Source organism: Cygnus atratus, chromosome 19, assembly GCF_013377495.2.
Source record: "Cygnus atratus isolate AKBS03 ecotype Queensland, Australia chromosome 19, CAtr_DNAZoo_HiC_assembly, whole genome shotgun sequence".
NCBI classification, from domain to species: Eukaryota; Metazoa; Chordata; class Aves; order Anseriformes; family Anatidae; genus Cygnus; species Cygnus atratus.
The window spans coordinates 3,724,204-3,748,190 of NC_066380.1; the positions used below are offsets into that span (position 1 = coordinate 3,724,204).

Genomic DNA, 23,987 nt, shown 5'->3' on the forward strand with positions numbered 1-23,987 from the left:
TCCAAGCTATAATAGAGATTTCTAAGCCCTTAAATACATACAGAATATATAAGCAGACACCCACAAGCAGTGCAGAGAATACAGAATTTGCTAAACGAATGCACGTGACATTTTGCTGGCTGCCACTGAAATTTTGCCTTTCTTGCCTCTGCTGGAAGAGCACAGTTTTGCTGGGAAGCAGAACTTAGAGCAAGGACAAAGAGCATCTCAGCATTTTTTCTCACTCTTGTGGGTTTGAAAAACAGACTGGCTTTATAAATATATATCTTGCTTTGTTGGCTGCAGCTGCAGAAGCTGAACGTAAAGCCAATAAAATTACTATCTTAGAAAAACACCAACTTCTAATTAGTACAAAATATTATGTACAGCGTACATTTGCCTAGGGTGCTTGATAGCAGAGAGGGCAAGTTACCCTACAGCCCACCCGCCTGTTAATGGGGGATGACTAAAACCGCATTTCCCCTGGTACACTGCCCTACAGTTACTTTGTCCTCCTTACCTCCTCTCTCACTCATTTGGTGGTGTGAGCTGCAGTCACATCTAGTTAGAGATGTGCTGAGAAAACCTCTGTGGATCTGATGGAAAACACCAGTGCTTCTTCCCTCTGCTCTTCCCTTCCTACCTCCTGTCAGGCAGCAGGGCAGACTGTTTTGGGAAACTCAGGAGGGACAGAGCTACTTCAATGGCACCACCGTTGTCCAGGTGAACTGATTGAGAAGTTGCTTGATGACACCACAGAAACACCACCCAGATCTTCTCGCCCATGAGAGACTATAGGTGCAAACCAAGAACTCGAAGAGGATGTACAAGTATTAAGGTGGGTCAAAAGCAAGAGCATCTCCTACAGCAGGGTTCTTTGACCCCAGTTCGGTTCTGCATGCTCCTGGGTCAACCTGTCTGAGGTGGCAGCATACACTCTTGGCACTACTAGCCAAAAGACTCCACGCTTGCCTTTTTTTTTATTTTGGGGTCACCATTGTTGCTGGTTTCCACACCACAAAGGCCATCAGACAAGATTTCATGGTGGCTACAACCACCGAAAAGCTCTTAAACCAGCTGTGGTTGTATACTCCAAACTGGAAGAGTTTCCTCAAGCAGTTCTGAGCTTGAACACATCATGCCAAGCCTGGGAGTGCTTCCAGACACACGGAGTGCACGACAGCAGGCACACACGTGCTGGTTACGTTGAGCTGATCTTGCCTTGGGACAAGATCATTGACACAGGGGCTGCTGCAGGGCCCTTGCAGCCCATCCCTGGGATGACTGCTGCTCCCCATCCATATCCATGGGATGTTCCTTGGGGACAAAGGCACAACCTGGCCAAGGGGTGCCATCAGGCACGTGGTAACAGCTGTAGTCAGAAGGGTCTGCTAAGGTTTAAGCAGACACTAAAACAGGGCTTGAGGCAAAACCTAGCAGCTCCTCCACTGGTGCTGGCACTGCCATGGGCTGCCAGCCCACAGCCCAGGCACATCACACCTAGCTCCATGCCACCCTCCTCGTGTCAGGCTCTCAGATCTTATGCAAAACACACTGGAAGGGTGAACAGTGCGCTCCTGCTCACCACAGAATATAATTCACCTGCTTACTGTCAAAACAAGCCAATAACGAAGTCTGAAAATAACCTCAGTGATAATGCATGCAGTGATGGAAATACACGACTAGAGGATGCAAACACGTTTGCAGTCCGGCCTCAGAGTCCTCATTTAGGCCACCGACAGACTGGCTCTGATAGATGCAGCACGTTAATTAAAAAACAGTAGTAGTGGCATGCCACATTACCTCTGATTTAGCTAATGGATCTTGTACCATTAATTCTCTTAAACACCAAAGGAGCGTATGCATGTGTCTGTCTGCTCTGCTTCAGTCATCTGCTGCTTCACAAATGAGGTACATCTTTGTGCCTTGTTGCTAAACCTTCAAAGGCACGTTTCCCATTGAACCTGGGAAGCCCTCCAACACCTGCTCTCAGCATCTCTACCCTTACTTGTATAACAGGTACAGCAGCACTCTGGGAAGGAGGGCTTCCATGGTGGCGGCCATGCGTTCAATACCGAAGCTCTCATGCAGTGAATAATTTGATCCGTGTCTGGTGATATGTCCAGTTTTAAAACCACATTTTACATTAATGACCCTTGGCTTGAAAAATTAAGTCTCCAGTGCACCCCAAGCGACCAGCAGAACAGTCCTTAGCCCATACGGCCTCCAATGGCTTTGCAAACTCCTGCATCTCTGTGGCTTGCTCTAATGAACCTCCAATTTCCTTCAAACAGCTTTGCTCAGGACATCTGTTCTTGTGGGACAGTCTATTACTTTTATATGGTGATTATTTGTGTTATGAGACGCCACAGCCGCAGAATAAGACCCTACTGTGCTTGGCACTCTGCAAACAGAGCAAAACACTGTCTGCATTCCTTCATGTCTTCCAAGTCTCTCTCCCCAGCTGGATGCCACTGTGTGATAATGAGACAGTAGAAACTTTCTAATATAGGAAGAAACAGATGTAGGCAGCGGCCACATCTCCCTCAGTGAAACCTGCCCCCATATTCAAATGGGACAACAAAAGAACTTACTCTGGTGTTATCTGATAGTTGAAAGCTTACATTCCCCCAAAATAGCGGAATCACTCCCTGACAAGGGAGCACACATGCACACAAAAAAAAAAATCAAGGAATTGTGCATCTCCAGGCCCTGTATGTGCCTGGAGAAACTGAGAAAAGGATCAGATATTTCCATATGACAAAAAAAAAAGCTGCATACTCACCAGGATACAGCTGCTTTGTCGGTGCACTAAGCTGAGCATCTTTTGTTACTCTATAAGCAACATCTGCTTCTTTTGAAGATCTTCTGCTTGTGCAAAACCCTGTTGTTTTTGTTATACCATCAGGTAAATTATGAAAATCTAGGACCTTCAAGAGGTCTGCAGGTTCAGCTGCAAAAAAAAGAAAGAAAACAAGAATTAACAGGCAACAGGACTGGCACTTCAAATCCATATCATTAGCCTACATCACAGATCATTCCACCTCTTAAATAACAGGTGACGTAAGTTTTCAATACATCTGCAAATACAATATCAGCTTCAAAGCTAGGATGCTGTATTGTTGGTCAAAGACACTACTTCAACGCAGAGGAATAGTTGATCAGTTGTCTGCACTAGGGGAGAAGGGAGAATACACTGTCTTATTAGCTGGAGTAGTCACATATTTTATGGATGTCTTCACCCAATCTCCATCACACAAGCACATCCACAAAGATTAAGCATCAGAGGAAATTCATGATCTCAGGGAAAGGCTTTAAACCAGAAAGTTGCCAGAAATTTGCTGATGCAAACGTTTCCATTCTTAAATCGGTGGACAGAAAAAAACGTGAAGCAAATTCCCCAGCAAGTATCCTTAAGGATTACACGCTTGTACCGCGCAAAACAAGTGCAATGTGATTCCCACCAGCTGGAGTAACAGGTACACCCGAAGCGTGGCTGTGGGTTATAACAGCGGAGAGCCACAGCAGTGTGACGCTTCAGTGCTCAAGATGCTCCTGCTGCCTGCAGGCTCACTGACACCCTCGGAGGGATTTGTGCACAGCATCTAACCTGCCCAGGGCAAAGCCAGCAGGTTTTGGGCAGGAACAGAGCACAACTCCACCACAAGCAGCCGAGTGCCTCCCCTACCTACATCTGCCCTACCAAGTAATTCCCCCCCTTTGGCAGGTATTCCCCCGTGACGCGGTTTCCACTACCAGCAATGCACACGAGTGTGCAGCTGCACTTGCCAACAAGCCACACAAGCTTTACAGGGAAACGCAGTTACTCCCCGGCTTGCAAAAAAAGCTTGTCCTGGTTTGTGGCCTCACGCAGTCCGTCACCTCTGCCAGGAATTTGCCAGGGCACAGCACAGCCACTGCAGCCTGCCTTGACCACATCCCATCAGGCTCCCATCCTTACCGAGGTGTGCAGCAGCAAAAAAAACTCCAGTTAAAAGCTAACGGAGCTGCTCACACCCCGCGCTCCCTGCGCCAGCAGAGCCTGGGCTGTCACCTCCAGGCAGTTCGGTCTCTCCAACAGCAATTAAATAGTGCAAGCGAGCCATCTCATTAGTTTCCTAATCTGGTCTTGCTCATGTCAGAAGAGAAGGCATCACCAGAAGTGGAGTAACCAGATCCGACTTTAAACACTTCAAAATAAATAGTTTTGACCTGATACTCGCAGCAAAGCGCTGTCGGAAAGATGAACCAGCCAACTCAGCAAACCCCTGGCAGTGCCCAAAGCCAACGCCTGCACAACAGCTTCATTTAGCCTCGCCTGGACAATATATCACGGCTGTGTTCTTTTGCCACACGATCCATTATTTTCCCTGAAGAGTGATATTACTCAGATCCTCAAGGACAGGCACACATCAGGTGCTCTGATGTTTGCAATAGCCCAGACAACCCCTGGGCTGGCTGCCCCAGCCTCCATCTGTGTCCCAGGACATCTCACCACGCCGATGGCCAAGGGTGCAAAGCTCATTACCAGCTGCTAATAGAGGGTTTGCAAGAGGGTCTTCCAAAAGCCTGTGCCAGACACCACCGGCTTCATCCATGGGGATGAGCTACGACATATATGTTAGCACCGAACACAAAAAGGCCAGCACTGGAAAGAAATACGAACAGATCCTTCACAAAAAAAGAGTTTTGGTTACCAAGAAGATCTGCCTAATATTTGCATGGAAAACTCACGTACATTGTTAGGCAGCTTTAAAAAGTTTCCACAATCCTGAGAAATTGGGTCCTCAATGAGAGATTGCAAACATATGGCAAATCCAAGTCAACACAGCAGATAATAAACCAGCTGAGAGAGTCGGGGCCAAGAAGCATACAGCTGTAATGTTTCCTCATTTCTCATTCTTGTTAGAGTATGGATGACATTTGTCTAAGCTGTCTTTGCAGCTTGGATCTTCCCACTGCCTTTAACCATGCTTTATTTCATGCACAAATTCCTACGTACTCACAGCCCAAGCTGCCTATAAGCAACGAAAATGATTATACTGGAAGTCCAGCTCTGCTTCCAGCTCCCTCCCTCTGCTCTGGGAGATTCAGCTCAGCCAGCTCCAGGCTGCCTCCAAAATTTATTTACAGAGAAGAGGGGAAAAAGGCAGCGAGGCAGGGGGAGGGGATACGAATTCCAGACTCCTGACATCAGCTGCGCTCCCCAGGCACGGGCTGCAGGGGATTTGGAGCCTCGCTCGCAGCGCTGTACGCAGCATCAGGGCCGAGCTGGCTGCAGGAACAGAAACTGCTGCAGAAGAATCCACTGCCCAAAATCCCATCTCCCAAAATCCCATCTGCTGGGGTGACCAGAATTGGGCAAACACTTCCAGTAAAGCAGTCCCGGTACGCTAGAGCCAATTGGAGGCATCTTGGAGAAGCGTACAGTGCTGGATGGGGTAAGTGCTGCCTGCTGCAGCTGTGCAGTGTATGGAGGGGAAGTGCAGCACGAAGACAAAAAAAAAAAGCAGATTTTGCCAGCTCTACGCATTAACCGAATTACACCACTTCCAAGTCAGAAGGCAGCTGCCTGCCAAAAATACCCGCAGCAGTTGCGGCGAGGCAGCGTGCATTCGGAGCTGGAGCTCCTCCAGCAGCCACCAGCAGGTTGCGGGCTCTGCTCTCCAGCCCCTGCTCACAGCCCTCCCAACCGCCCTCGCCCAGCGCCACGGCACCCAGCACCCCGTGCAGGGCTCCTCCTTTGTGCAGGATGGTTCAAGCATCTGCCTGCCAGCCACTGCTGCTCTCCGGCTCCAAACGCAACGCACAATTCATCTTCGTTTTGAAGATCCTCTACGCCTCTAACTGTGATGGATCAGCTCAACGCAAGAAATTAAAGTAAAACAACAGCGTGGGCACCACACAAAGTAGGAAACAGACTGCGGACCGTGCAGGTAAACAGCAGGAGAGGAAAGCCTCTGTTGGAGATGTGCACAAGCATCACCTCCCCAGGAGCGAGCAGAGGCGAGGAGCCAGCTCAGACCCTTCGCTGCGCGCTCCAGCGCTAAGAGCTCCGGTCCGAGTAGGATTTAAGCAGCATGAAAGCCTCCAGCTCTTTCTAGAAAGATGCAATTCACACAGGAGCAGCTCTTATTCATTCCCAGCTAACCAGTTCACTTCCCCTTGATTTTTCAGCCAAATTTACACCCAGCAATCTCCTGTTAGGAGCTGCGACGGAAGCCGCAGAAGGACAGAGACCAGCCTGACCGAGGCCAGGCCCTGCAGGATATTTCTTACAAGCTTGTACCGGGCTTGGCCTGTATCCAGGAGCTGAATTAGTTGTTGCTATATGAAAGCTTTTTTTTTTTTTTTTTTGCTATTTTATGAATAACATTACTATGCAACATTACACACTGGGTCATTCTTTCGCTTGAGATGCACAGGGCTGCCCGAGGAGACCAGCAGCTCCGTCCCTGCTGCACCACAGGCTGGCAATAAACCCCGTAGGCAAAGAGGCGAACCGTAAATAGCCAAGATCAGACCAAAATCTGGGCTATCTTGGGCACAGAGGCTGCCCCAAAAGCCTGCCTCAGTAGTGGGAAGCCCTTGAGTGAGACAGAGCACCACCCCCCACTTTTAACAGAGACAAGATGAATTACACATTGAGCCCACAGTGGCAAAAGCAGGAATTAACTCCTTAATTCCTCAGTATCTAACAAGGGCTTTAACCACAAAACCAACCTGTGTTAATTGGGTTCCTAATTTTTTAATCACCTGTTAAAACCTGGGCTAGAGGCTGCTGGTTTTAGCTTTATCTTCACCCTCCGGGCTGCAGTGGCCAACTGCCTTTCCCCTCTCACACATCGGCAAGAAGGAAAATCAGGCAGCAGTCATGAAATAAACCCGCTGGCTTGAGGCTGCGCACAGGCTCCAAGCCCTGCCCTGCCACACTCAAATGCAGCCAAACCACCCGGTCAGGCCCAGCTGTGTGACATGGAAGCAGGGCAGAAACCCTGAATCAATCCAAGGAAGCCGGAGCATCCCTGACATCTGAAGGTGCACGCTGCAGTGCACTGAGCACTCGTGGCTGTGGGCAAGCCACGCTCCCAACGCAACTGGGCTGTTCATTCTCACCTCTCCCTGTTATTTAAATTAAATTACAACAGGGGAGAACAGGTCTTAAGCCCTACTGATCCTCCAGGACACAAGCAACAACAAACAAGGAATTTTTTTAATGGCATTACGCTTGCCAGCCATAGAGCAGAAAGGTGGAGACCAGACTTTTAGACACTTCACCGAAGGTCAGTTGAAGACTTTCCACGCACCACATGATGGTTATGCAAAGGTTAAACAGTTCGACATAGCAAGTTTAACAAAAATCTTAGTAAGAATAAGATAGCAATCAGGTTCAGTCCTCATGGTTATACTGCCTGCTCTATCCCAGAATAAAGGAGCTACCTACTCTTGCTGGAAGTTTCCCATGTGTACCTCTGCAGACACCTTTGCTGGAAATTTTGGGGAGAACAGCCTTTCCCACAGACTTCTTGCTTGCACAGCACAACACCCAAGCTCAGCCAGAGCCCATTGGGCCTGTGGAAAGGAAAGGGAAGGAAATTCCCTGAAGACAGGATCTCCAAAGGGACTCGGCCCAAACGGAACGAGCGGTCAGATCCGATTGCACCAGGTTGACTGAACTGCAGCGAGCTCTTCTGAAATTGGGCTGCTTTTTCCACCAGGCTTGATACCAAACCCAAACCCTCCTAAAATTATGCTTTCCGGCCAAGGCACTTTGCTTCACTCTCACCTGCAGAAGCTAAACTTCTCAGAATTTCTTCACTCCTACAAGAGCTAAGAGGTGCCAGCCCAGAGAAGGGCACGCTGCACTGGTTCCCTGCTCCTCTCCTTTCATCACCCACTTGGTAGTTCTCCAGCTTTATGTTCCTGAAAGCACGATGGATCACCAGGAAAATCAGACATTATATCCCCCCTCCAAAGAAAACAACCCATGGAAATGGTGCTGCTGAAGCTCAGCGCAGTATCAACTTGCAGCTTCCAGAAACCATTCTGAAAATCTGAGCAGATGCAGCCTTTGCCAGAAGTCATTAATCTAAGCCATATTTATGCCTGTAATAATAATAATGATGCCTGAAGCAATGCTCCTGAATGGGCCCCAAACCATTTTACCAAGTGTCAGGATACATAAGTAGTTTATACATTACCTGGGGGTATCTGCAATTCCGGTGTCTGAAGGATTACCAAATATTTTACAAATAACAAGCCTCGAAACAATTCTCCCCCATCATTTTTCAAGGCATTTAAGTAAATCCTTATCCCCAAGGAAATCTCCAGTATTTAAAACTGCCACTGAGCTGAAGACTGAAGCTATCGCAGCCTGGCAGTACTGGTGACAGGCATTATCCATGGCCTCCCTGCTTCACAGGGGGGCAACTCAGCTGCAGCCTCTCCTGCCCTGCCACACTGAGCAGCACCAACAGGCATTGGGCAGAAGGAAAAACAGGTGGTTGAAAAGAGCATGGAATGGATTCCAGTAAATTATAAAATCTGTGGGTTTTTTTTTTCCAACTATATAAAGGAGGGTAAGTCCTTTTTATTTAAAGTGGCCTTTTAATTATATATAGGAAATTTTATAAATCTTGTAAGTTGCCTTCTAGTTTTTCCAGTGTGATGTTCAAGCTTTTCCAGCTACCATTCAGGAAGATTTATTCAGGAAGATTTGTTAAAATGAAGCTATAACACGACTCCAGCAGCAGAGACCTTCAGACAGAAAACAAGAGAACTCCACCAGATATCAAAAGATCCCTCCAAAAAAATCCCTCAGGCAAATCCCAACAAGTTGCAGTGCTGCAACGCTGCATCTCAACTGCGAGTTTACAGCACAGGAATGAGATTTCATGTCACTGCAATCCATGCTGTACCTGCAGCACCCTGTATATTCCTTGTGAACTAGCTCCTAAATCAACCACTTCCATTCACGGATCTCCGTGCATTTTCTAGTGAAGCTGCGGGGAATCCTATAGAAAAATTTGGTATTGCTGAAAAAACACTTGCTTTTCCAAAAGTCCCCGATGAAGTTGCTTTAGCAGCAGTTTAGCACTGCACAGCGCAGTATGCACGCAGAAAGCAGCCACACACCCAGCTGAGCCCAAAGCTAGGTTTAAGAAAGACTTCCCCTTTCACTTAATACTATTACCATCTTGAGGTACATATGGAGCTTATTCAGTGATATCTGACGTCTTGCACATCTTCAGCATCCTCACTATGTTCCTAGAGTTTAGGAGCCAAGAAAATGTCCTTTCTCCAACTCTTCACCTTGTAATACCCTTCAAAGTGAAGATATCCCCACCTGTATCCCGAAACATGCTTTTGTTGTGCACAGGCAATATATTTTTGCATTCATGTAAAAACTGCAACATTTGAGTGTCTGGACAAGAGGTCACCACCCTGTAACAGTGGAGAACCTTTGTTCTATATCTGGTTTTTCTGTATCTGGTTTCGTAACAGTTGAAGGGTATCCAAAGACTTTCAGGGCTTCATGACACAGCACTTAGTCATACTACAGCTTACGTGAAATTATTGCCAAAGATCTGAGATCACAAGGTGAAGAATGAATAAGCATTTCTGCTCCCAGCTCACTCCAGGTGCCCTCTGCAACTTTAGCATTTAATATACAACCCAGTCTGGGCATTTGTACCCAAGTGTCATCACCAAAGAACCAGGCTTCCTAGGAAGGAAAGCCTTCCTATATGAAGGAGCTATCTCAGCCCTGAGCAAGTAGTGACAGTAAACAAGGTGAATAAGGATTATTTCAGAAGTAGCGTCTCCTTGAAGATTACCTTGAATCCTAAAGAAAAGGAGGGACAATTTTGATAGAAAAATGGAAGAGGTGCACTGCAGTTACCCTGCTCGCAAATGCCCAGGATTAACCACATAGCTTAGGTTGCCTCCTTTATCTTGCGCAAATTCAGAGATGTATTCAGAGATGTAAGAGTTGCCCCTGGGTTCCCATTACCAACACCAAGAGCAGAATACAGCCCCAAGCATGGACAGATCCAGCTCCTGGACCCAGACAAGTTGCTGGCTCACCCGCACAGCCTTGGCTGAGCCATTAGTGCCAGGTGACCTGATGGACACAGGGTGGATACGGATGGACACAGGGCGAATATTCAGCTCCCTGGCTTTAGTGAAGCCAGAGAACCTACTCCTTCATATTCCCATCTCATTTTTGTCATCTTTAAGCCGGAAAATCACCAGTATCTGTGTTTTGAGATTAGGAGACATTTTATAAGGATTTACAGGTACTCAGTTGACAAGTATGACATTATTACCGGATTTCCCCCAGTTAATAGAGTCAATATATCCTGCACAAGCAGCATCAAGCAGAGCACCAGTGTCTCACTTATCTGCTCAAACAGGGAAGGAGGGCTCTGCAGGGCTGCCTGAACGCACAGTAAAAATGCCCTCCTGGGAAGAGATGGAGGAGAGATTACTACTTATTCTTAAAGGAAAAAGCGATTTCCAACAGAAGCCCAAAAAGTCCCTGAGCTGTGAGAGGTCGGAGCTGCTGGCACAGCATTGCTGGAGCGACCAGGGACAGGAAGAGCCCGCTGTGACCCAGCGGCGGTGTGCTTTAATCCTGACCTGGGAAACCCAGCCAAGGTCCAGGTCCCTCCGAGGGAGCTGAACCTCAGCACCAGAGCTCCCAGCAGAGCTGCACACTGGGCACCTTGCTGCCCAGCATGGAAGCCAGCTGGGGAAAAACACAAACAGACCCTTTGTCTTCCATCTTCACCAGCTTTGGCTTTTTTTCCCCCCCAATGCTTTTCCAAAATTGTTTCTTAGCACTAAAAGACTCAGTTATTTCCTAGCCCGAGCCAAGGGGCTGCCCTTGGCACAAGGAGCAGCAACACCACAGCCAGACCTGCTCAGAGGGACGGGTGCCTGTTTCACCACGTTTAGGGTTTCTCTTGTTCCCAAGCCCCTGCCCAGAGGTTTAAATATCCATGATTATAGCAGGAATGATTCAAGCACCAACAGGTAAATGCTCCTGTACTGAAATCTGTACCAGTCAGCTAAATGCAGATGAGAACGAAGCTGCTTCACTTAGCAACATCTGCTTCGTGCCTACAGAATTTCAACAATTTTTGCTCCTTATCTATAAGCTTTTCACCACTGTTGGACTTGGGCTCCAGCCCTCAGATAATTAACTATCCAAACAAGATGACAGAGGCTAAGACAACAAAAAAATAACCTTAAGCTCCAGTTGCCGTTGTTCAAGCACCCTTTGGATTGAATTAGTAGCCCCTCGAATTCTTCAGCATGCCAGCAGCCCAATAAAACAAAATGACATTTGGACAAAGGAAAGGCATTTTAAGAAGAATAATCAGGGAGTCTGAACTGCAGGATTGAAGCTCTGGAAGTTTGTTCCCCAGGAAGGGGCATGCTACAGCAAAAAATGCTGACTACGTCCAGGGTCAGATCCTCATCTGGTGCACATCAGCTCAGATCCAATAGCTGCAACAAATCTGCCAATTCACATTGCTCTAGATAGCTGAATATTTCACCAATGACTCATGTCGTCCCCTTATGGGGTTTTTAAAGGCCCAAGTAGTCCCAACTGTGAACAAAGGAAACCATTATATAGAACCAGATTCAAAAGATCATATGCATAGTCCCAAAAGGGATAGAAAGAAACCCAGAACCGATATCAGAGAAGCTCTGCAAGACTACATTAAAACCCGAGGATCAAATAATCTTTGTTCCTTTCAGCATAAATCATTTTTTTTTAAAAAAAAATCAATCATTTGGGTTTCTAACAAAGCAGTGGTGTTAGCAGCCAGCAACAGAGAGCCGGCCTTCCCTCCACAGAATGTAATTAAACCACGCAAATAATCTCTGCTGCAAATGCCACGCAGAGAACTTCAGGACAATTCACAGCAAACAGGCGAGCATTTAAGACTTCAGGGAAACTCCCAGCCCCATTCAAGATGAGGAGCAAATATCCCATTCATTTTGAAGAACGGAGGATTTCAGATTCTGCTCTAGAGGAAGAAAAAACACAGCTTTGCAGGGCTGGCTCCATGAGCACAGGGATTTGAAGCACAAAGGGTGCTAAAAGGGTCTGGGATGACGGCAAGCCATCTCCTGACAGGGGAAGCTCCGGCCAGGGCAATTCCTGGGAGCCCAGCACCATCAGCAATAGTGCAGCCCAGTGACACCCAGCACATGGAGGCTGGGGACGGCTGCTGCTGCATGCCAAGAGCACATCAAAGATCCTACAGGAGGGATTTCTGCCCCCTCTGAGGAGCTGCTGATCCCCATTCCCACAAATACTGGGAAAAGAGGAGCCAAGGGAAATGGCAGCGGTGGCCTCCCCAGAAGGGCAGCCCCGTGGGGCAACAAGCCAGCGCGCGCAATCCTAATCCCAGCCCCCACCCATCCCTGCAGAAATCCCTGGGATTTTGTTTTATTTTTTAATGCATCTGTCCCCAAAGAGGGGGCCGCTGAAGCGAACCGCTCCAAAAAAAAAAAAAGGCACAAACCCTTTTAAGGCAGAGCACAAGGACGAGCCCAGCCGCCCCCGCCCACGTCAGGGCCCAGCACCACTGTTCTGTGTCCAAGCTGTTTTATGGGCCTGTCCTGACAGCAGGGTCAAGGGAACGAGGTAAATCACCGGCCTCGCCATCCCGGCCTCTGCTCGCACGCCTGGGCCGCAGATGCCACGCATTCCGCCCTGCCCACGGCCCCGACCAGGCCCAGCCCCGCTCCCCAGGGCCAGGGGAAGCTCTCCCCTTCCCCACCGCTTCCCTGAAGTGTTTCTGGGTCACGGTGACATCTTGGGAAGCTTTCCAGCAGAATTTGTTACTGGCAAGAGCCTTGCCCTTCACACACGGGAAGGGCGAGCGGACTCGAGCTCTCAGTTATTAGAGCTGCATTATTAGAGCCACAAGCACGCACTCAGCAGATCTGCAGAGGGAAACTGTGACGGGGCATGACTTCATCTTCTGAATGATTTACGGGGAGGCCCAAGAGCTCAGTTTCAGGAGCAGTTTCTCAATGCCAACCATGAATGGATTCAAGTTCGGTGCAGATGAACCCGCACCCTTCTCTTCACCCCACCCCCCCGAAAGTCCCTGGTTCGTTCCTTTATTCAAAAAAGGAAACACTTAAATCCCCACAAGGCTCTGGACTGCCACAGTCCTGAAGGTGCACATGCAGACAGAGAAGTCACTTCCAAGGGGCTGCCACCTGCCTGAGCACAGCCTCGTCACAGCCTTTTGGAAAGCAGCTCCACAGGTACAGCACTGAGCTTTTCTGGGTTGAGGGTAGGGGGAAATCCTGACGGAGTTGTCCCCAGCTGCCCAGTGCCTCGTGCTTTTCCGCAGGAAGCAAGGAAGAACCAGCCAGCGTCTCTGCAGGCACCCAACTGCAGGAGCACACAGCCCAGCTCCACGGCAGGAGGGCCGCAGGGGGCATCTCTCCCGCACCAAGCTGTCCCCCTGAGCACGAGCTCAGTGCCAGCACAGGACCACGCGTGCAGAACAGGATGCTTCAGGGTCTGGGGACATCAGCATCCCCTGGGGGACCCGAGTCACACTCCGCCCATAACCATTCTGCACAGCCCAGAGCAACCCAACCAGGCTGCAGGCCTCACCCGAGGCAAAAAGAGGGTTTTAAGCCAAAAACTTTCCTGCTTTTCTCAGTGACCATTTTCTGGCTGGGGCTTAGGGGACACGCACTGCCTTTCCCAGCTTCCCTGCACTGCCCGGGGCTCAGCCAGCTGCAGGGAGGGCTCCGAGCAGCTCTCTGGAGCAAAGCCCCTGGGCAGGTGCATTTCGAGGGGGGAAGGCAAGTTCACCACTCTGTCTCCACTCCAAGGGGTGCGATGTGTTTTTCCAGACACACTGGCACTCGGACAACATTTGCATTTTCAAAGTACTTTGTAACGATCAACTAATTAATGCTCTTTACAGCCTGCAATTAGGGCCTGATCCAACAGTGCATTCAAGTCAGCCTGGTTGCAACCAGTTTCAGTGCAGCGCACAGTAGTCACTCCTGCACTGAACACAAGCTGACGTGCTCACCTCCCAGAATGGGGAAGGAGGAGCACACAAAGCTGCTGTAACACCATCAGAGCAAGTGTGGGATCCTGCATCAGCTGCTGCAGCGCACTGCCAGGGCTGCCCAGCCCTTCCAAGGTGCTGGAGCACATCACAGAGCACCTTGCTTCCTCTTTTTGCCATCCAAAGCTACCTGGAAATTAGCCAAGAACAAGGGTACCGCCTTGTTCAAAGCCAGGCAAATGTGGATCAAGGCCATGACCCCCTCTGCGTGACTTCTCACTCTGAACTCCCCAAATACAAAAAAAGCTTTCCTGCTAAAGCAATGCTTGGTAGCCCTCTGGGTTACTTTATGTTGGCTAACTGTCCCTCAACCCACCTGTATTCTGGATGCTTATAAGGACTCCGTGTATAGGCACAGGGAAAGGATCTACTCCACGCAATGGTCCATGACATCGCTAGAAACCAAGCCCAAGATGGGCACAACTTGTACAATGTCTCACCCTCCATGCATAAGATCACATGGAGATCATCAGCTAATCCACATTGCAGTCAGCCCTGGTGTCTGCAGATCCGTCAGACAGTTTAGGAACAGCACAAGCCATGGGCAGGGCTTCTCCCCCTCGTCTCCCACACTAGTGACTGCAAGCAGTTAGACCAGGATGAACATAAGCAGCCTACATCTGCACAGAATGGCCAAAGTCATCTCTCCTGGGGTCTTCATGGTCAGAAAAAGCTCACCAGGACACTTTCTAAACAGTAACCTGTACCAAGGGAAATGGGACCGCCCTCACTCCTTGCAAGTGCAGGGCAAAGAATTCTGCTCCCTCCCAGCGCTTCCCAGCGGTACTCGGGGAAAACAGGAGATGCTAAAGAGGTAGCAAAAGAGGTACCATGGGAGCAGGCTGTCCAGTAGCCATGGCAGAGCTGCTGTGGTGCAAGGACACGAGGGACAGCGTTCTGTCAGATCACAGAATATCACACATTGGGATGGACCCACAGGAACAAAGACGGATCAACACAGCTTGGAAAGAGCAGGCAAAATGGACAAGGTTTGGGGGAACATCCACCATTTTGGGACATCCTCTTTACAGCCTCCCTATAACCATGCCCAGCCCTTTAATCCCGTTAGCACTGCAAGCAGACTGCCCAACCACGAGCACTGACACAAGCAACCACATAATTACAATTATTTCCACCGTGGTAAACACTGCAGCTACAGCTGGGCTGGCGACCAGCATCAAATCACCAGTGCATCACCCCGCCACTTAAACAGGGAACACAACCACTCAAGGGTTTGCTGCAGGGCACTGCCCCACACCCTGCACAGGTAGCCCAGCTGGGATGCTTCCACAGCAAACATTTCAGAGCTAAAACTCATTTTCATGCACTGTGGGTGTTTTGCTGTCCGCAGAGTTTATGGGACCGAGCATAAGCAATTTTAATTTTCAAATGTTTTATTGAATTTTTAAGGAGCCCACTGAATTATTTCCAGCACTACTGAATACATAGATATTTTTGAAACAAATGTAAAACCAATTCTTCTTTTCAGATGTTTAAATCAATACACTGTTAGCATTTACTTTATATCTATATCTGATTTTCCTCCTCAGAAATGTAGCTGGAAGACAAATTTCAAAAATCTGCTTCACTTGATGAAAAAGGTTTCTAAAGGCTGTTTTCCAGCATTAACCATGAACCCCCAGCCACAAGTTTCATCAGTTCTCAAACACCACAGAACGGTTTTGACGCCCACGAGGTGACTATGCAAGCAGGAGAAATTCAGCACTTACATTGCTAGTCCCTGATGATTCTTCCCTGTTCTAACCTGTATTTATTCAGCAGATCTTATTCCTGATGAGGTGTTTAAATGAATTTGTTACTGTCAGTAGGGAAAGGAACAACATTTTACATTAAGCTGAGTTTTTAGGGACTAGTTACAATAACATATAATCTGCTGACGGCCAAACATGCACAAAGAGAGGCTCATCCAAACACAACACTCCAGCCCCCATTCGGCACAAAGAAACCCACAAGTAGGCTATATATTTTCCCCTTCCACCCGAATGAAGCAGCAGCACACAGTGAGGCTTTGCAGTCAGAGCACTGTGAGATGAGCAGGATGCCCCCACACCACAGCCCTGAAGGCTGGAAGGGGGATTTGGGGTTTTCACCCCCAGGAGCTGAGCAGAGCAAGCAGCATTAGTGCAACACCACGAAATTAGTGTGCAGCCTTGACTGACCTTTCTGATCTCTGACCCTGGGTCAGGAGGTGAGAAGGGCAAGCCATCAACCCCCTCGTTAACTCAGAGCAGCCTCTCCATTACACAGCTATCAGGAGCCAAATAGGAGCTAATTACCCTACAAAAATCTCCTCCTCCCCCTGCACCACCCTACCTGTGGCAGGAGACAGAAATCCCATCACTGCTTCAGGAGCCAGTTTAAAAGTGAGGGTTTTGTTGGGTTTTTTTTTTGGTCATGTAGCAGTATTCCTACAAAATCATGGCTTTTTGCTTAAAACCCACAGTTGCCATCAGGGCATATTGTGGCAGTGACCAAGAGGGACAAGAATTGATTTTTAGAAAACTCAGGTCACCGGATCGGTCATCACCGCACAATCATTTTCCCCTTTCAGATATTTTCCATTAAATTGCTTACCGTGATTTCTACATTGACTGTTCTTGGAAGCGTGCTGCATTTAGCAACTGAAATGTCATTTCGGGTCTTCCATTATACACCAAGGAGAACTCAAACCCAAAGACAGCAGCTAGATTGAAATACGCTACTATAAAAGCTAACGAGAAATATCCAAGAAAACCATCCAAAAAGCTTTCCCAGGACTCTAACACTGGCCCAGACAAATATTTACATAATTATTCACATCGGTTTGTTTTAAATAAGGCCTTTTGTTATTGTTCCTTTGGCATTAACCATCTAATTAGAGGCCAATGGCAGTTACAGAACTCACTGCAGCTCTCCAGCAGCACCGACAGGGAGTGCTGCTTTAGTCACCTCCTGCTTGCTGGGTGAGCACAGGGCAGGGAAGTGTCAAAAGGGAATAATATCTAAGGAATATCTTCCTGCAGACACCAGGGGATGGAGGAGCAAGAACTTCTGTGGCTGGCTGCGTGCTGGGAAAACAGAAGACTGAGGGGCAAAGGGTAAGAGGTCTCCTGGCAGAAATACCCACAAATGCCAAGTTTTCTCAGCTCTAATACCAGCACTACGCTACGGCCCTGGACAAGTCACTTCTGTGTACATCTCTGCCTTACATCCTAGCTTTTGGGACTAGTCTTCCCCCGGATGCATGCAGACTGCCCAGCATAACTCCAGCACACGAGCTAGATGTGGCCAGAAGCAATGCACCACTTAGCACAGCAGCTTGAGATAAACGCATGCCAAGGCACTCGTGGTGGTCTTCAAGAAGAAAATGTGCACAGGCCAGTTTTAAGGCAAAGCTCCAAGCACACTGATGAAGTGGAAGATAAGAACAACCCTTCTTGGTGCCACAAGCAGCAGCCAGGAGACTGAGTCCTTCCCATGGCTGCTCCCCCAGCCACACAGCTGGAGATGCCCCAGCACCCACACACACAGGCTCCTCTCAGTCCTGTTATTAGGAGACTTTTCTACACAGTCCCTTTTCCTATGGCATGGCTCAGGCACCCAGCTCCCAAATTCTAATAATCGAGCTCAGCACCCAAACCCCTTCGTGCTCTTGAACCCCTGAAAAGGGGGTGACTCCGTCCGAGTCCCCGCAAGCCCAGCCTCCAGCCTGGCCACCCTTCCAGCTGCCGTTCCCCAGCTCCCCTCCAGCTTTTCCAGGTTTTCTAAGAAAGGTGAGAAGAGAGCATCCCCATCACAGCCTTGCGTGCAGCACAGCCTGCTTCCTGCACAGGCAGCTCACAGGTTGTCCTATCAGCCCCTGCTCCCCGCTGCCACATCACGCCACCAGGCTGATAGCTGGCAATGATGGCTGAGGTACAGAATTCGCATCCTGAACATCTTTCCTCAGGTTTACTGTGCTCCTGAGGCCTTTAGAGCTGGGATTCAAGTTACTGAAAGCAAGACAATCCATCAGAGCACAGCGGAGAAGGAACAGAAACAAAGCTACCTAGGGCCATCAAGCTAAGCTGGAACAGTAAAAGGAAATCTCTCCCCCCTCTTACTGATCTTCCCACCCCCAGGATGGTTGTGAAGAAAGACCCCAAAGCCAGCCCGTGTTTTCTTTGGAAGCTGCCACCCCCACAGCAGGGAGGTGGTGCAGGGACCAGCACCCATCGCTGGTGGCTTGGCCAAACAAACTTCCCATGAGGTGCTCCAGGGGAGCCCAGGGAAAGGAGACCCTCGGTATCTGCAAGGAGAGCTCAGCTCACCATGAGCCCATTTAACTTGAGCAAGAAAGCAATTAGCGTTCCCTCCTAGTAAAAGGGCAGACAAATACTACGTAACCTTCCCGTGAACCAGTCCCAAGGCACCAATAAAACCCTCGAGTCAAACACTTGTGTGAATTAAACTATACTTGCAGCTTCGGATTCCAAAGTGATTTCTTTGAAGACAGAAGAATATTTTGTGACTGCTGAAGATATGCATGGGCTTCCACTAGCTTCCACACTGCCAATGCAGCGCTGCTCTCAAGCCCCTCCATTGTACATTTGAGGGGTTAAAGCAAGCACGAGGACTTGCCTTCACATCACAAGCAACAGGTTACAAAATAAATTCTGCAGCTGAGAGGATTCTTCCACTCATTTCTTCCCAGCCGATGATTTCCCTGCATAATATTCAGCTAGCATGCTGACTGGTGCTGCATAAAGGCTTTCCACAGGTCAAAGAAGGGCTTTGGCTGGGTAGCTCTATCTGCACAACATCTTTTTTACATCTGTAAGCAAAAACACATTTTCCCCTCGGCATCTGGGGGAGAGTTCTAGTCCCGAGCTTATTCTCATTTGCTTGGAACTGGTTCATGGCATGATCTCTTAATCATACTCAGAGGTTTTAAGAGCTCGATCACAACTTTGATCAGTCAGGCCCGTAATATCTGCAGACACTGTAACAACAATGCTTTTCATATCCCAATACATGTATCATCCCCCAGGTGCTTTCAGGAAATGCTTCTGGCATCTGGCAGCTCCTTGGCAGGAGAAAAGCACCAAACCAAGGGGGCAACATAAAGGAAGGCACAAGCACACTCCTGGCAGAGGGCAGCAGTGGGATTAGTGTCTTCCACAGAGCAGCTTGGGCCACCCTTTGCACATTTAGGAGCAATTTTACTGCACTGCATCCTTTGAATCACTGTCCTCGGGCAGGCAGAGGAAAGCACAGCAAGGCAGGGACCCATTCAAAGCAGGTTTCCCCCTCCTGTGTTACTGGTGAGCTTGTTTTTCAGATCATAGTTACTGTGGTGCATAAAGCATAAGCAAACAATAAAGTTATATACAGATTACGCGTAGAAAACGATGATTCATCTAAGTTTGAGCTGTTCCAGAGGTCTACCAAGAATCAGACAATGACAAACTCGAAGCACTCTTGGTGCTGCCTTAGGAAAAGATCAAAGATGAAGAAAATTGAGTCTCATTGCCAGCAGCAGTGAAAAGCTTTTAATCTCAAACATACTCTTCCCCACATTTGAGACAAAAAATAGAAAGTTAAAGAGAGACTAAAAGATTAAGTTCACTGCAGGCCACTTTTCTGCTGTCCCCCCCCCACCCTAAAATGGTGCCAAAAAGGCTTCTAGAATTGTTCTGAGTTCCAAGGACCAGGAAAAGCCCACAGCTATATGGAAAAAACTCCATTTGAAGCCAATAAACCACCGAAGAGCAACACTTGATGTGCTGGCCATTAAAACCCAGGCTTTTTGTCTCGTTTGATTTTTGGTAGCACTAAAGGACCAATTTTCTATCAGACAACTGAATTCTCCAAAGGGAAACAACTGCAGCTTTGTAAATAAATGGCTTAGCAGAGCTAAGGTTTGACGCAGAAGCCTAGCACAGCCATATGTTCCCCACAATTCTTCCAGGCCCTATTCCCACCGAGGAAAGTATATTACATTGCTTTCAAACAACCCCAATATGTTCAGTGGCAATTTACTTAACAAGGTGAGGTGATAAGGCTGACAGAGGCTGTCCCTAGGAGGGGGGTAATCAAAAAGCCAATTTGTAAAGGAGCACAGCACAACAAGCATCACTTGCATGATGCTCAGAAATGCGATCACAGCATATCGAGATTCCCGAGCAAGATCTAACACGGCTCCTCAGGCACCTACAAGCAGCATCAGTGCCCTGAGATCTACAAGCAATGAGACCCAGCTTCTGCACCAAGCTTAGCAGCCCCTGGAAGCATTGGGCTTCAAAATCCTGATCCAGGACAGCTCGCCTAAATGCAGCTTGGTATTGACGTGCACTCTACCCGTACCTCTCGACTACGGTACAAGCATAGCCCACACCACTATATTGCAGCAGGGAAAAACCAGAGGAGTAAAAAGCAACACAGAAATCAATGCCCTGACACGTTAGCCTCATTTTAAACGGTTTTCTCTGCTGTATAATACATTTACCCTGACATCGCCCTTTATTTGTTTTAAGGGCTTACGATACTTGTTAAGTTTTCTTCTGTACCAAAAGCAGGATAATACAAGTGAACCCGAGCAAGGTCACAGGAATCAGTGACAAATGGAGACAGCCCCTCTGCAGCTCTGCACCTCGGACATTACCAACTTACCATCCAATAAACTTCTCCTTTATCACCCAAGTTAGGCATTAAGTGTTAATTAAGCATGTGCTTTAGAGGCCGTACAATGGATTTTTTGCCACTGCTATTCAGTCCCAAACACAACCTTCCAAATGCGTGCACAAGAACCTGCTTCACCTCGAAAGCCCCTCAGCTGCCCCTCTGCAGGGACATGTCAGTCATCCCGTGAGGACAAAACTAACTTTACTAACAAAACTAACTCCTAGGCACTGCCTGCACGCAGCAGCTGCTGGCCACCTCCGTGCAGCCCCAGGTGCCCCAGCAACTCGCATGCACGCAGGCCTGCACAGGGAGTTTGCTTCTTGCCAGTTCGTAAATCAATACCTTGGCAAAAAGCATCTGCTTTTCAGAGCAGTGAAGAGCAGAAACCGCTTGTGACCGCTGCAACGCTCACCCGTCCTTCCCAACTCCATCCTCTGTCCCCCAAGGCAAGTTCATCACCTCCCAGAGGAGCTGGGAGGGACAAGCAGCTTCTGTTCCTGCAGTTAAACTGCTTTCACCTCCTCTGTTCATGATTTCACTGAGGGCAGGGGAAAGAGGCCCTTCAGGCCCAGGACCCCTCCTGCGCGGCAGCAGAGCTCTGTCACAAGCTCCCTGTCTCTCTACTGCAGAAGCCGTACAGTGTAACACAATTTTGACTTCCAAAAGCACCATGACTGAACAGCACAACATTTACCTCCTCTCCTAGCCCCTCCAAACACACTTTTACACTCGTAAAAACACCAGCCAGGCAAAGGCACCTGAATAAGAGCCCTTCACAAAGCAAGAGGACAGACTTGGATGCTCCAGAAGGACAGCCAGCTCCCAAAGATGCTTTTGGAAACGTCGCTAGCCTAAATCGCATCCGCCCTTGGTAGCGGCAGTCAGCACAGGTAACTCCTCCCAGCAGCAGCACAGCCTGCTGAAAAAGTTAAAGGCAGAGGGAGAAAGGCAGTAAGCTTGGCAGGGAGCGAGGCTGGACCCGGGGAGATTTATCAGCATGCTGACAGAGCCAGCAGCAGCACGGCTGGGGACGAGGAAGGTAGGCAGGGGGCCGGGGGATGCTGCTCCAGCCTACGCTTCAGGGTGGTCACCGAAAACCGAGCTGGAAATGTTTTCCCAGGCAATGCCATGCCTGTGCAAAGGCCAGAGCTTCGATCAGCAGCAGGAGCAGGACTTTGATTAACGAGATATCGATGAGGTGGGAAAACTGCTTAGCTAGACATCAGGAAGGTACCACGGGGCAGATCCCCACGTGGTGTAAAACAGCATCACTGCTGAAGGCCGACCAGAAGCGTGCTATTTCTTGCAGAGAAAGATCCTTCTGCGACACTCAGAGAAACCACAGCCTCGACACAGGACAATTTGTGCACGAGAAGAGTTACCAGGTCCTTCTTTGGATGTGACGCTTGAAAAGCAACCAGACGGGGTGGGTGAAGATGCCACCGAGCAGGAATATTTGGAATTCAATCACACCAGCATTAAAATACCCAGAGACGAGTATCTGGGGGAGTCACACAAATAGCTGCCAGCTTTAGGCAAAAGCAGATGGAAGAATAATCTGAACTACAAGCGTGCAGTCTCATCCCGGGGGAGCCTTACAACACAGAAGTGGGAAATATTTGGGAAAGTTTGGAGCCTTGCAATTAAGCTTCCAGCTCAGCCCAAAGAGGAGCCTGTGAGCCGGCACAGCTGGGTACCTGCAGGTAGAAAGGGAGCCGAAAGGCTTTTCGGAAACATACTGCGGTAAAAAGACAAGGGTCAAGGGAAAAAATACAAGCAGGATCAAGTCTAATTAAAGGAGCAAAAATAAGTGACAGCTACAAAAAGGCAGGGGCTATTTTCATACCGAGCAAAGGGTCGCTGCTGCATTTGCAGAGCCACAACGCCAGGAGAGAAGAGGTCCTTTGTGAGAGGGATGGGGAGGCATGGGAACCAAGGAGCCCCGGGGTAGCTCGGAGGCATTACTGTACTTAACACAAAGGAGAGAGACAATAGAGGGCAAGAGGAGCCAGGGCTGTTTATTTTTCTGGGTACCAGAGGCAAGGGAGCCTTCACAGATAGCGTTGGGAGAGACTAGGGAAAGCGGCCACTAAGGCAGAGCGTCAGGCCTGGATAAGAGGCTGGAGAGGCATGGAGACATCAAGGGTGTGAATCCTAAGTTTAAATCCTAAGTTAACCACCATTAGAAGTTCTCTGATAACAGCTATTTCCCTAAAGTAAATGGCAAACCAGCAATCCACTTCCAGAAGTGCTGCAGGGCATCAGCTAAAAGAAACCCCGGTGTTAGAGGTGCAAAGGGTTATTGGAAGGAATCATCTAGAAAATCCCTTACAAGAACAGACTCTAAGGTCAAACGCAGGGTGGAAACAAAGCACTCCAAACAGATGCACAGTATTGTTTCCAAGGATCTGGATGGAGCCTCCCAGCCCCGCACCTGAGCCAGTGCCTGCATGCAATACCAAACCCAGCGCCTGGAGGCAATGCCGAACAACCCCGGAGCTCTGCCCACTTCCCAGAACCAGGACAGCCACGATGCACACCGAGCACGAGTGGGACAAGAGCTGTCAGGAACCAACACGTCCTGTTACTGATTTCTATAGATTTTCATAGATTTTATTTTCATAAATTTATGTTCTATGGGACTGCCTTGAGACTCATCCAGCCCGGTTTCCAGAGGTCAGGAGAGCTCATGGCATTCACTCGGAGCTGCTAAGCTGGGATTCAGTCCTTTACTGCCCTAAGTTGGGCACCAAACCAAGCACCCACCCCTGAAACTTGGCCAACATCTTCTGACCACAGCAATTTCTCTACAGCCCTGCCCGGCTCAGGTAGTTCCACAACTGCTATCCCCGAGAAGCCTGCAAACTCCAAAGCACATGAAGTAGAAAAAAAAAAAGGCATCCTCTGGCAGACAAGCAGAAAAACAAAAGATTAAGGGTAGATCTAGAGCTTACTGTAGTGCAGTGAGAGACGTCGCAGCAAGCTCCAGGATGCTGGCACTGCAACCACAAACAGGACAAGAGCAACAGAAGGGCCTGGAGCCAGCCTAGCAACTGCATTTTAACTCGTGAAGGCTGCTGCTTCTTTGCAGCGTGCGACTTCACCCCACGCTGGGGGAACTGAGACAATCACTATCACTTCAGTTCAAGTCTGGTAGTAATTAATTTTATTGAGTTTGACATTTGAAATAAATGAAGGAACATGCTTCTACCATCTGGAAAA

The 23,987-nt window shown here is 48.7% G+C and overlaps 1 protein-coding gene across 4 annotated transcripts in view; it reads right to left on the minus strand.

Moving 5' to 3' along the window:
• COL5A1 (collagen type V alpha 1 chain) overlaps window positions 1-23,987 on the minus strand; it is a 152,091-nt gene that overhangs the window by 113,593 nt on the left and 14,511 nt on the right. For all 4 annotated transcript variants that reach the window (XM_035555043.2, XM_035555044.2, XM_035555046.2 and 1 more), the window contains exon 2: window positions 2,765-2,932. In XM_035555043.2, coding sequence (XP_035410936.1) covers window positions 2,765-2,932 — 168 coding nt within the window. The remainder of the gene's footprint in view (window positions 1-2,764; window positions 2,933-23,987) is intronic.